This window comes from Chiloscyllium plagiosum, unplaced genomic scaffold, assembly GCF_037043375.1.
Source record: "Chiloscyllium plagiosum isolate Xiang-an unplaced genomic scaffold, Cpla_swu_hap1 HiC_scaffold_30, whole genome shotgun sequence".
Taxonomy (NCBI): domain Eukaryota; kingdom Metazoa; phylum Chordata; class Chondrichthyes; order Orectolobiformes; family Hemiscylliidae; genus Chiloscyllium; species Chiloscyllium plagiosum.
Window position 1 is genome coordinate 54,904,248 of NW_028270168.1, and position 13,763 is coordinate 54,918,010.

The following is a 13,763-nucleotide window of genomic DNA, read 5'->3' on the forward strand; positions in this document are numbered from 1 at the left end:
TTTCTGAGACCTGGGAAACTAACCTTATAGTCAATAGATATAAAGCTTGTTAAATTTATGATTCACAGTTAATACATTTAAATGACTCATATTATTGGAGAGGTAACATTTTTAATTACTTTGTTTTGTTATTTTGTCTCCCATTCTCATTCTGATTCTGTTAAAGTGGCATTTTGAAGGCTGTTTGGGGTTGGATATCTGGTTTTTGAAATATTCGCCCCATTCTCTTATGCCCCTCACCTGTGTGTCTTGGGGATATACATTCCCATGGTTGTTTCAGGTAATAAAGGCATGAAAGGAAAACTGAGTTCTCTATTCGAGGTGATAAAGTGTGTCTAAATTAAAACATGTGTTGGTTAATCTTACAGAAATCCGTAATCAGCTTTTATACAAATAATGTCAACTTTTATTTCATTCTTTTATTATTAGGCTTTGTAGTTAGATCTTGGAAATATGTAATCAACTGTTGATATCCAGCTATTGAATAGTTTTGGTATGATGGAGTTAGACAAACCTTGGTTAGATGTTACTGGTTGGCACTTGGATATTCTGTGAAGGGTCAGACATTTTCTTTTGCCAATTATAAAGTTTGTGATCCTGTCTCAAAGGTCCAGGTTTGGAAAATATTTTATACATGAGGCTAATTGAAATTTAACATGGAAATCTGAACTAGAAATGATTCATATTACAGGATTGGAATAATGAACTGAAGCTTCTTGTTGAGCTTTGTGGGAAGGAGGACAGTGATGATGAAGTTGACGATGAAGATGATAAGGAGGTTGAAATGGCAAAGAACAAACTGCAAACTGTTTATGGATCTTCTGGACCAGAGAAAAGCTATGAGGAGCTAATAAAGATGAACATTTATCAACATATCCCCAAAAGTGGCAAAAAGCTTTTACGTGAGGACAATGTGAGTACTTAACTGAGATATGGAATTCAAAAGGAAACAATAAGTTCTTTTATACAGTTTTTATTTTCATTTGAGCATTGCATTTAGTGAGCCATAAAGGACTTCTCCAGTTGAACACTTCTGTGATTTGACAACAATCCCAGTAAACAGACACCTTCCTATACTTGAGGCTAATTTTTCTGCCCACATCTTTACAATACCACCACAAATCACCTGAATGCCTACAATCTCCAGCACAGTTTTATTGCAGTCTGGTCAGGCTGATCGAACTTCACTCTTCTTCTAATTGGAGTAAAGTCTCTTGATTTTGTCCTCCCTTTATTTTGAGTTATGCCACAATATCACAATCACATTTCCTGTTGAAATCTTGTTGAATTGCACAATGTATAGTGCCCCTTTGTCTTCAGTTTATTCCATGGCCTGAGCTACAAAGGATCACAGTAGAAAACCATGCCTCCTTCACTCAGTGGTGAGGAATTCCTGGCTTCAAAGTTGATGTGAATGTAAATGTTTTTCTTGACAGGAATGAATGGTGGCTGTATTTGGAGTTATTTGTTTGTGATAATGGAATTCTCAGTTTCTTGTTTGAGTTACATGATATCCTGTTTATGATCTCGCCCTTTAACGCCATCAGATAATGGCAGTAACCTAGTGTTCTATTAATAATGTTCTGTTACTTTTAATTGTATTTGCTCTTTTGAAATGTTTGAGTTATCCCTTGCAGCATTAGCCCACCTCTCTTTGTGCTTATGCTGAGGATTCATTTTTATTTTACAGCACCAATATCTGTGGGTTTGCGGGTTTTTTGTAATCTGTAATTTTTTGAGTTGGAGGTGTTATGATCACAACTGATGATAACACTGAACGAGTCAGATCCCAGAATGAAATCTGGCTTGATTCTTTTTTAGTTAACATGGTGATCAATCACTGATACAGAGTAACATGGGCCTGTGCAGTTTCTGTAACAACAGATCAGTTTAGTATTTGAAAGAAGAAAATAAAAAATATATAGTTTGAAACATCTTAAAACACACAGTAAGTGAGAGGCTCAGGCTAGTTCCCAGAGACTCTCATCCAGAGAAATTGTCCCTTTATGTCAAATCTTTAAATTCACCTTTGTTGATTCACCAAGTTTCTTTTCTGAGAATTGCAAAACCTTATTTCATGAATACTTATAAATCTGAGCATTGAGCTTAGCTTTCTCATCACCTCCATATTTCTAACCAAACACTTACAGTTTGGAAGTTTCACAAACTCGACGTTTCCATGCAGTAACAGTACTTTCCCTGAACTGTTTTTATATTCCTTTCTGGGGGAGAATTTATATGTGGTTCTGACTCATCAGGCCTCCTTAAATTGACTAAAGCTCTCAATCTCTGCTTTCTAAGCAAAATTCAGTTCTTGTTTATTCTAAACCAAAAGCAAGTTAATGGCCTTCAATATTTACTCGACTTGTTGTGGCACAAACAATTTTTTATTAATGTTACACGGGTACCCTGCTCTGTGACAGATACTGACTGAGGTGTGGCACCTTATTTGATACCTTTTGGAAATTCATAGAATCCCTACAGTGTGGAAACAGGCCTTTTGTTCCAACACGTACACACTGACCCTCCAAAGAGTAACCATCCTATTCTACATTTCCCCTGACGAAGGCACCTAACCTATACATCCCTGAACACTATGAGCAGTTTAGCATGGCCAATTCACCTAACCTGCATATCCTTGGACTGTGGGAGTAAACCGGAACATCCGGAGGAAACCCACGCTGACATGAGGAGAATGTGCCAACTTCACACTGTCGCCCAAGGCTCCCTGGCTCTGTGAGCCATCGTGTACTATGTACACAATGCCCATTCTCCCCCCCCCCAAACCCATCTATGCTATTAGTTACATCCTCATTATGTTTGACTTGCGTGACTTTTATTTCATGAAACAAACGTGCATTGTTAAAGACTTCTTTGGCAGATTCCAACATTTTCTCGAAGACTCATGTCGCGCTAACTGACCTGCAGTTTTCTGTTTGTTTTTCTCTTTCACCCCTTTGTGAATAACAATGTTAAATTTACTCATTTCCAATCTGCTGAGAACACAGCCCTTATTTTCATTTCTTAGCAATTTTTTTTACCTTTGGGGGCTTAGCTAATTCCCCTTTGAAAGCCACAATTGAATCTGTATCCATCATCCTCCAGGAAGTACATTTCAGTTCTTAATAATTCATTATTAATCAATTTTAAATTTAGAGTATGAATCATGACTGTGTTAGTAGTCACGTATGCTCATGCATAACATCTCTTCCCCTTTACAAATGGAAAGAACATATCCATGCACTGGACCATCGTCAGCTGAACAAATGCCTTTTTTTTGGGTATTGCCCCGTCTTGAATAATCTGAACATACCTGTCTGATTTGAATTTAAACAAAAGCCTGGCAGTTAACCAGTCCTAAAATCACTGTCTCCATCACAAGACCTCTATCAGTCAGAGTCCATTTGCCAACCGGTCAGAACCCTCTTTTAAAGCAGTACAAATTGTTGTTCCCTTTCAGGTTCGATATTCTTGCAATTCTGCCCAGTTGTGTGCAAGATGAAAAGCTTCAACAATCATTTTTTATATTAATTGTTTCTCGATTTCTGTGCTCCGAAGCAATGATCTGTGTCTATGTTATTGTGCCAATTTGTTCTTATTGTCTCTTATGTTTCCTGACCTATTCCTTAGTCCTTCATTACTGAATTCTAAAATCTTTCCCATTCTTAAACAATCATTTTGTTTTGGCAACGTCATAAGACTCTTGCTTTAATTTAACGCCATTTAAAAATTCGTCTTGTTAAAAACAATTCCCCATCATTTTTGTGGGATTGTTGATTGAAAGGACTGTGTATTCATTGCAAATTGTGTTTATTTATTATTTAAGAGCATATTATTGTTTGTCTACAATTAAATGTACTTTTCCAAACAGGCATAGCCTATGTTGCCCTCATATCCATGTAGCTTCCTTATTTAGATGTCAGAACTTAGTTTTGTACTTGACAAAATGACTTTCAAACAATACAAAATTCCAATAAAATTGTGATCATTATTCTCAAGAGATCTTTTGATTAAGGGAAGTTATAAGTTAAGTCTTGCTTAACATATTTGCAGAAACAAACCAAAGAACTGGTCTTGGCCTCAACCTGAAGAGGATTCAAGTCCTTTACCAACCTATCCTAAGACATGCTCCACACTATCCCTACGTTAAGATCAATGGAGAAATCCTCCCAGATGTGAAACACTTCCCTTACCTGGAGAGACCCTCTCATCTAAAGCTGATATTAGTGCTGCGATCTAACATTACATCTAATCTGTGAGTGCTGTCTTCCAGCACCCAGGATGACAATCTTCAATCCAAGCAGACACCAAGATCCTTCTGACTCTTTACATGACTCCAACACTTTGACTTTGTACAGATGTAACCTGGAGGTCCTGGAGAAGTACCATCAACACCATTTGAAATGGATTGTCTGTATGAGTTGAGAGGACAGGCATACTAACATCAGTGTCCTTGAAGGAGCCAATGGCACCGGAATTGAGGCAACTTTTAAAAATTCAGTTATGGTATGTGGGCATTGCTGGCTGGAAAGCATTAATTCCACATCCCTAGTTGCCATTGAGAAGGTGGTGGTAAGCTGATTCCTTGAATCACTGCAGTCAATTTGATGTAGGTATTCCCAAAATACCATTTGAGAGAGGGTTCCAAGATTTTGAGCCAGCAACAGTGAAGGATTGGTGATATATAGGATGATTAGCTCACACAGGAACTTTCAGGTGGTGGTGTTCCGAAATCCTTGTCCTTCTCGATGGAAGTGGTTGTGGATTTGGAAAGTTTGTCTAAGGATCTATGGTGAATTTCTGCAGTGCATCTTGTAGATAATACACACTGAAGCTACTGAGTGTGATGGAGGAAGTGGATGCTTGTGGTGCCAGTCAAGAAGGTTGCTTTGTCCTGGATGGTTTCAAGCTTCTTGTGTTGTTGAAGCTTCACCCGTCTAGGCAACTAGGGAGTATTCCATCGTCCTGTGCTTTGTAGGTAGTGGACAAGCTTTGTGGAGTCAGGAGATGAGTTACCCATCGTAGTATTCCTAGCCTCTAACCTGTTCTTGTAACCTCCATGGCGAGTCCAGTTAAGCTTTTGGTCAGTGGTAACCCCAAAGATATTGATGGTGGAGGATTAAGTGATGGTAACACCATTGAATGTCAACAGGCAGTTGTTAGATCATCTCAAATAAGAAACAGCCATTACCTGGTATGTGTGTGGCTGGAATGTTACTTGTCACTTGTCAGCCGAGGTGACTGTGCTCCATGTTGAAGTGCAGTGTCACTATTACTCGTTATTTTCATGGGTCATCAGCTTCACAATCAGAATTGTTTTATGGTTGTTAGTTTTTATTAGCTGGGCTTGCTGTCCCATTCTCTGATCCTCGGTTGTGTTTTGGTTACAAATGCGGAGCAACTAGCTAAAAATACAGAGCTTGCTAGCCTGGAATGTGAGTCGACCTTTCAACTCAATTAAGAATTCTCTGGATAGAATTCAGTAGTCTGGTGAGGAGAACCACAGTCCTGGTTTCAATCACTTAGGTCCACTAATAGGTTTAGTTGGCTGTTTGTGCTGTGCCAGCCTCAGCTATAAAATCAACTCACTTCTTTCTTTACATTCCTTATACTCAAGGACATCCTGTTTACTCCTCTTCCTCGCAGAAAGACTTGACAGCTGATAGATATAGTTTTCTGATCTCAGTGGACAAATGTGAATATGGAGCTGTTGGATGTGAGTGCAGCATCTCCATTGACCTGAATTTGATGCAGACAATCTCTCAGGGATCACTTTCATCAGCAATCACTTGCTAACCACTTGATTACTTACCTAGGAAATTCCATTGTCACTGGTCATAACTCCTGTGGGTCCTTTCATAGTTGATGAGCCCAATCCTGGAGCTGCATCTCTCTTGGTAGGTGTTTCTGGCCATTGGAGTTGGTCATTGGCCTTGATCATTGGCATGTCTTTCTCCAGTTACTTGCCAATGGGTGTTCTCAAAGAAATTCATCCCTTCATACAGGAGGTTCCTCTGCATTGATTTCTTCTGAACAAGGATCTTCCAGGCATTGAAGTTTGTGTTGCATTTCTTGAAGTACTTCTTCAGGGAGTCTTTGTAGAGTCTTTGGTCCACCTCTCATTTGGGTGACTTCCTTGAGCTCTTCAAAGATTTGCTTTGGCAGTCAGACCGAGAGTATCCAAACACGTGGCCGACCCAAAGGAGCTGGTTTCGGATGATCACGGCCTCGGTGCTGGTGCTGTTAGCTACTGATTTTGTCCATCTGTCCTCCCTTCTGTTGTAGAGAATCCATGTCAGACAACATTGATGTACTACTCAAAAGTCTTGGAGGTGTCATCTGTATGTAGTCCAAGTTTCTGAGCTACATAGAAGAGTCTGAAGAATGGTTGTCTTGTACGCAAGGGTCTTGATATTAGCACAGATGTCACAGTCATCAAAGATTGTCATCCTGAGGCATTTGAAGATTGGCGTTCACAAATTGGATGTGATGTTGAATCTCTGCATCGATGTCAGACTTAGAAAGAGGTAGCTTCTCAAGTAAGTTAAATGTTTAATGTTTGGGAGGATTTCTCCATTGATCTTAATGGAGGGATGGACTGCAATTTGACCTGGGACAGGTTGCTAGTCTTCTTGGGTTTGGGACTGAGACGATTTCTTCAGTATGCTTCCACAAAGGTATTAATGGAGGCATGAAGATTTTCTTCTGAGAGAACAAAGATGACATTGTTATCCACATAACTGAAGTTCAGAAAGAGCAGTCGTGTTGTTTTCTTCTTGGATTTCAGACAGCTGGTCAAAAAGATTTCCATCTATCCTGTAGACAATGTTCACAGTACTGGGAAGTTTGTTCTTGACAAGATGAAGATAGAGATAAGTATAGAGGCAGTGACCCCTAATCTGATCGTTACTGCTAGTGATGATCATTGCCAATATCTTTTTGTGGAGGAAATGAAGGATGTTGTTGATTTGGACAGGTGGTCTTTGACAAGGTCTTCCATATTGACCAATTGACTGATCCAAAAGCCTTGGTCAGATTGATGAAGGTCATGAAGAGTGGCCAATGTTTTCCCTGGCATTTCTCTTGGAGTTGTCAGTCAATGAAAATCATGTCCATAGCTCCAAGGTCTGGTCGACAGCCATATTGGCTTTCAGAAAGGATTTCCTCTGAGATTGGGAGACAATGCCTACTGAGGATTGGGGCAATGATCTCCCAAGCTGTGGAGAATAGGGAAATTCCTTGGGAGTTTCCATAGTCCGCTTTGTCTCCTTTCTTGAAGAGGGTGATGACAGAATCCCGTCCATTCATGCAGCTTTTCCATTCTTCATGTGTCTAATGGAGGCTTCAACTTCTGCCCCACTTGATGAGAGTCCAAGATCATCTATGATAAGTTGTGGAGATTTCCTCAAACATGTCATCATTGGTGATTGTATTGCAGTTTAGGAGTTCTTTGAAGTGTTCTCTCCATCGGAGGCTGATGTCTTCTCTGTTTTTCAAAAGGATGCCATTGTTACACCACGCATGCTTGAGGCGAATGGTGTTGGGTCCATACATTGCTTTGGTACTGAGAAAAACCCAGATGTTGTGCTTATAAGCAAAGATTTACAGCTTTCTCTGTCCACCATTCATGATGATTTCCATAGTTCTTCTTTGTAACTTCACCTTTGTTGTTTGAATTCTCCTTGTCTTGCTGGTGATATTATTTTGACAAGCATGGACGGCTTTCCTCCTGTTGATGAGATCTTGGATGAAGTGGTCATCTTGTCCAATCGGTTTCGTTTTGCTGTGATGATATTTTCACAGCATGAGATGATGGCTGTCTTCAGCTGTTTCCAGGTTTCCTCCACTCCATTAAAATGAATCCTTTGGAGATTTTGGTGAAGACATTGTTGGACATTTACTGTCTGCTGGTCTTGAAGCATTCAATGTTGGCTCTTTTCTGAACCGTTCCTTCATCTTGTGGTTAGCACTGCTGCCTCACAGCGCCAGAGACCCGGGTTCAATTCCCACCTCAGGCGACTGTGTAGAGTTTGTACATTCTCCCCGTGTCTGCGTGGGTTTCCTCCGGGTGCTCCAGTTTCCCCCCCCATAGTCCAAAAATGTGCAGGTTAGGTGAATTGACCATGTTAAATAGCCCGTAGTGTTAGGCGAAGGGGTAAATGTCGGGGAATGGGTCTAGGTGGGTTGTGCTTCGGCGGATTGGTGTGGACTTGTTGGGCCAAAGGGTCTGTTTCCACACTGTAAGTAATCTAATCTTTAGCTGTTTCTGGTGGCATTTGATGGACAGAGAGGAATGGATGAGCTAGTGGTTTGTCCAGCAGTTGCCTGCATTGGACATCTCTTTGATAATGAGGATATCCTTTCAGTCTCAGGATTGAATGATGATATAGTCGATCAAGTGCCTGTGCTTTGATTGTGGATGCCTCCAAGATGTCTTGAACTTATCTTTTTAGTGGAACAGTGTGATGGTGATGACTAGGTAGTATTCTGTACATTTGGCGAGCAGGAGAATTCCACCAGAGTTGTAATTCTTGACTCGTTCCTTTCCAGAGTAAAGCTTCCTCTCCAACCTGGCACTGAAGTAGCCAAGGAGAATAATTTTATCTTCCTTAGGTATGTTAGTGAGTATGGTGTCCAGGGTGAAGTAAAATCTTTCTTTGGACTCAATTGTGGCATCAAGGGCTAAAGCATAGCCACTCATGATCATTGCTTGCTAGTTCTGGCAAGTTGGTGACAGAAAGTCACAAGGTGACTGTTGATGCCAACAGTGAGCTCCAACGGTTGATCCATGAGTTCGATCTTACAGCAAATCTAATTCCATGCGCCCTAGATTGATCCTTGTGTTTTCTTCACCCAGTAGAAGGTATAACCACCACCTTGTTCCTTTTGCTGCCCTTTGAGTTTCCTCGTGGGCAGTTATATCAATGTTGAAGTGCTTGAGCTCACAGACAACAAGGCCAGTTCTTTGTTCCACATGATTCTTTTGCCCGTTATTTGAGTGGGTTCATATACTCCAGGTTCTGAGATTACGTTTCATTAGATCACAGGTAGAGATAACCCCACGAGAAGTAGGTTTTCAGTCAGGCTGGTGATGGAATGTGCTACCTTTCAATGTGCTTTTTCTTTCCTATGTTGGGTGAGCAAAGTAGATCCTGAAGAAGGCAACTCAGTCATGACAAAAGCTATAAAAAAACTTAACTGCTCTTGTTCCAAGAGTAAAACAACTGAGTGCAACCACTGCCTACCCACCAGTCTGGAGCTAGGATCTCACCGTCCTGTCCTTTCATCACAAGTGTGTGTGTGTGTGCGCGCAGATCAGCAGGTCCATGATAGAAGGTAGATTTATTCCTAGTGGCAAGAAAACCTTAACAACTGGAGGTTTCCTACTGCTGTAGCCTTCACTTGCCACTGCACCTGTTGATAACATACAATTATCTTCCACCTGAATCACCATTGAGGAATTGTTTTGAATTGAACTTTGTCTGGTTAGTCCCCTCCAACTAGGGGTGACCCTGCCATGAGTTGAGAACTCCTAACAGTTTCGCTCTCAGGATCATAAAAAAAAATTCAAGCCTCTCCACCACAGCAAGGTGACAATCTACTGAAAGGTGTAGGGGATATGATCCAGTGCAAGCTGCATGGTTTCAGAGCAACTATTTAGAAACATTGAAAAGAATGATGGGCTTGATATTAGACTCACCAGACAAGGGAGGAATGGCTAAGTTTCTATCAAGTCACCTCTCAGTCTTTGAAACTCCAGAGAATACATGCACTGTTCCTTCAGTCTCTCCTCATTCAACAGTTCCACCATTTCAGGAATCAGTCTGGTGAACACCCATTGCACCCCTTCTATGTAAGTATTATGATGCAGAGGTTGAACCCCTCTGTTAATTAAAACCAAACACCCAGAAAAGATCGCCTTGCTTTGAAATCTGTTAAAAGTGTGAGGGAGTGAAAGAGAACTCCTAATTTCCACAATTTAAAGAAAAATAATTTATTTTTGTAACAGAACATTTAAAAAAAGCTTTTAACAAACTGAACACTCTTTCCCCAACTGAACACAATTCTATTAACATACTGTTCCAATCACTCAATTATTAATCATTACATTAACTTAATCTCAAGTCACACAGTCTCTGTCTTCTCCGCTGTCTTCAATCTTCCATCTGCTGATTTCCCTGGGTCGTCTTCTTTCTTTTTACTGCAAATAGTTTTTACAGGAAAAGGTACCTTTTGATGTAGAGAGTGCCTTCTTATTGCTTTGAGAGCAAGATGTTTGATGGGAAGTTAGCTCTCTAGCTCTGTGGCAGTTGTTAGGCTGTTCAGTGGCAATTGTTCTGACCAATTTTCAAAAATGCCCATGTTTTTGTACCCCCAACATCATTTCCCCTCATTGGTCCAATGTTGTCTATACAATAAATTCAAACTTAATTTGGTTTTAGTATCCTTGGCATAACTAAACTAATTCATTAAATTTGAATTGTTATCAAAACAGCAACTAAAACTCAGGTATCCATTTAACAGCCAATTGTTGCATGTATCTATTTTGGAACAGCCCACAGTGGCTGTACTTTCAATTAATTTTAAAATTCAGAAGACACTTTCTAATTCAAGTATACACTCTTTTGACATTGTAATATAATTATGTCCCTCCTTAGGAAAGGAGACCAAAAGTGTTAAATACTCCCAGATGTGGACTCACCAAGTGTCCATATAATTGCAGCAAGATACTTTTACTCCTGTATTCAAATCACCATTCGCATTCCAAATTGCTTGCTGCACCTTCACATCTGCTTTCAGTCACTTATGAACAAGGGCACATGGACCCCTTTAGACACCAACACTTCCCAATCTCTCATCAATTAAGAAATACTCTGTATTTCTGTTCTTTTTCCTTACCAAAGTGCTTAACTTCACATTAAATTCCTTCTATTATGTTTTTGTCCATTTACTTAGCTGATCCAAGTATGTTTGAAACCTTCTTGTGCCTTGGGTCATGAGCAAATTTAGAAATGTTCAAAAGAAGAACGCTTGGGGACTCTACAGCCTTCAGGACTCAATATCAAGTTCCATAAATTTAGGGCTACAGCACCTTCCACCATGTCCTTATCCCAACCCCCACACACCAGACCTTGTCCTCACATGGGCTACTACCACAACAACCCATTGTCAGCCACTAGTGGTCCCCATTAGTATCTATTGATTACCCTACCTGACTTTTTATTTATTCCTTTGTCTACCCAACTGTTATTCTCTCTCTCTCTCTCTCTCTGGGCTCCATTTCCACCAATCATTTACTCTACCCTACCTTGAGCATTCATATCAATCTTTGGGGCAGCACAGTGGATCAGTGGTTAGCACTGCTGCCTCACAGTATCAGGGACCCAGGTTTAATTCCAGCCTTGGGCAACTGTTTGTGTGGAGTTCGTACTTTCTCCCCGTGCCTGCGCATGGGTTTCCTCCCACATGTGTACAGGGACGTGGAGGCTAGGTGCATTAGCCATGGGAAATGCAGGGTTACAGGGTAGGGGGAGTGGTCTGGGTAAGATGCTGTTTGGCCTGCTTCCAACTGGTAGGGCTTCTATGATTTTCCTAGTTACGAGCAGTTCCGAAAAAGGGTCACGATCCCAAACATTAACTTTGCTCTCTCTCCACAGATGCTGCCGGACCTACTGAGTTTTCCAGAACTGTTCATTCTTGTGTTAGAGATGTTCAGTTGTTCCCCACAATAACAGATTGTGGTCAGCTGAGATTCCAAACCTTCCTGTGTGTTCGCTGTTTGAGACTAACTCTGGCTGGGTTTCCTGATCTTCATGTAATGTACCATCTTAACTGTCAGAATAGGTTGCTTAATTCTTCCATGGGTCATGAACCTCACTGGCAAGGGCAGCATTTTTTATCTAGTCTGATTACCCTTGAATTGATTGGCTCTCTCAGTCACTTCTGAGGGAAGTTCAGAGTCAGCCACACTACTGTTGGCCAGACCATGTCAGAAAGGGAGGTTTCCTTCTCTCAAGGACATTAGTGAACTAGGGGAGTACTTACGACAGTTGATCATGATTTCATGATCACTATTAGGTTTGTTTTTAATTCCAGATTTATTATCTGAATTCAGATTTCACCACCTGCTATGGTGGGATTTGAACTCATGTCCCCAAACTATTAGCTGGGTCTCTGGGTCAGCAATACAGTGACATTACCACGACTTCAATGTCTCGTTTTCAGTCTGTCTGATACATGCCATGTGTCAACCTGTTAAACCGTACAAGTCTGTGCTAGCCACATCCTTTCCAAACACCTGAAATGACCCTCAGATCTTGTGGAGCACAGCTCATCTTGGCACACCCTGAGTCTTGCTGGCTTTTACATCACCTGCCTGACTGTAATAAGGCTGTCTGTTAAAACTGCCAGTGGTGTCACACCTACACTTGACTTGCCCATTGCTCCCACCCACAGTCCTGAACCCTCAGGCCCATTCCCAGCAGTTTAATAAATTAATAAATGCACAGATCCTATTGTTTCATTTTGTGATCACATGTTTGGTTCTCTACTAGGCAGAAGAGTTATCCAGAAAGTTAGACCCTTATATTCGGAGCCAACCCTGTCAAACATCCAAAATATACTGGCCAATTGTGAAATCGATCTCTGTTTATATCCCCAACTGTCAAATACTGCCCGAAGGAGTAGTTCTTATTGACTTTCCAGGATCAGGCGACACCAACAAAACAAGAGATGAAATGTGGAAAAAGGTAAGTAGATGTTCCATTCAGCATCGTTGATTGTATAACTGATGAAATTACACTTACAGTATAGAAATAGACCCTTCGGTCCAAATCCTCCATGCCAACCAGATATCCTAAATTAACCTCGTCCCATTTGCCAGCACTTGACCTATATCCCTCTAAACCATTCCTATTCATATCCCCATCCAGATGCCTTTTAAATGCAGTAATTGTACAAGCCTCCACCACTTGCTCTGGCATACATGCACCACCATCTGCTTGAAAACATTACCCCTTAGGTCCCTCTTATATCTTTCCTCTCTCACCCTAAACCTCTGCCTTCTAGTTCTGGACTACCCCACCCCAGGGAAAAGACCTGTGGGCGGCACGGTGGCACAGTGGTTAGCACTGCTGCCTCACAGCGCCAGAGACCCAGGTTCAATTCCTGCCTCAGGCGACTGACTGTGTGGAGTTTGCACATTCTCCCCGTGTCTGCGTGGGTTTCCTCCGGGTGCTCCAGTTTCCTCCCACAGTCCAAAAATGTGCAGGTTAGGTGAATTGGCCCTGCTAAATTGACCGTGGTGTTAGGTGTTAGGTCTGGATAGGTGCGCTTTGGCGGGTCGGTGTGGACTTGTTGGGCCGAAGGGCCTGTTTCCATACTGTAAGTAATCTAATCATCACTTTTTATTTTTATCCGATCCATGCCCCTCATGATTTTATACCGATGCTCCAAGAAAAACAGCCCCAGTCCATTCATTCTCTCTCTATAGCTCAAATCCTCAAACTCTGGCAAAATCCTTGTAAATCTTTTCTGAACCCTTTCAAGTTTCACAACATTCTTCCGACAGGAAGGAAACCAGAATTGCACGCAATATTCCAAAACGTCCTGTACAGCCGCAACATGACCTCCCAACTCCTATACGCTATGCTCTGACTAATAAAGGAAAGCAGATATGGACTGAAGGGTCTGTTTCCATGCTGTACATCTCTATGACTGTATACCAAATGCCACCCTCACTATCCTATCTACTTGCAACTCCA

General features: G+C 41.2%; 1 protein-coding gene across 4 annotated transcripts in view; it reads left to right on the top strand.

The window, feature by feature from the left end:
* The window catches only part of LOC122563766 (nuclear GTPase SLIP-GC-like), a 147,118-nt gene that overhangs the window by 57,923 nt on the left and 75,432 nt on the right, over positions 1-13,763 (top strand). For all 4 annotated transcript variants that reach the window (XM_087976961.1, XM_087976960.1, XM_087976963.1 and 1 more), the window contains 2 exons: positions 692-913; positions 12,555-12,749. In XM_087976961.1, the coding sequence (XP_087833087.1) occupies positions 692-913; positions 12,555-12,749 (417 nt within the window). The remainder of the gene's footprint in view (positions 1-691; positions 914-12,554; positions 12,750-13,763) is intronic.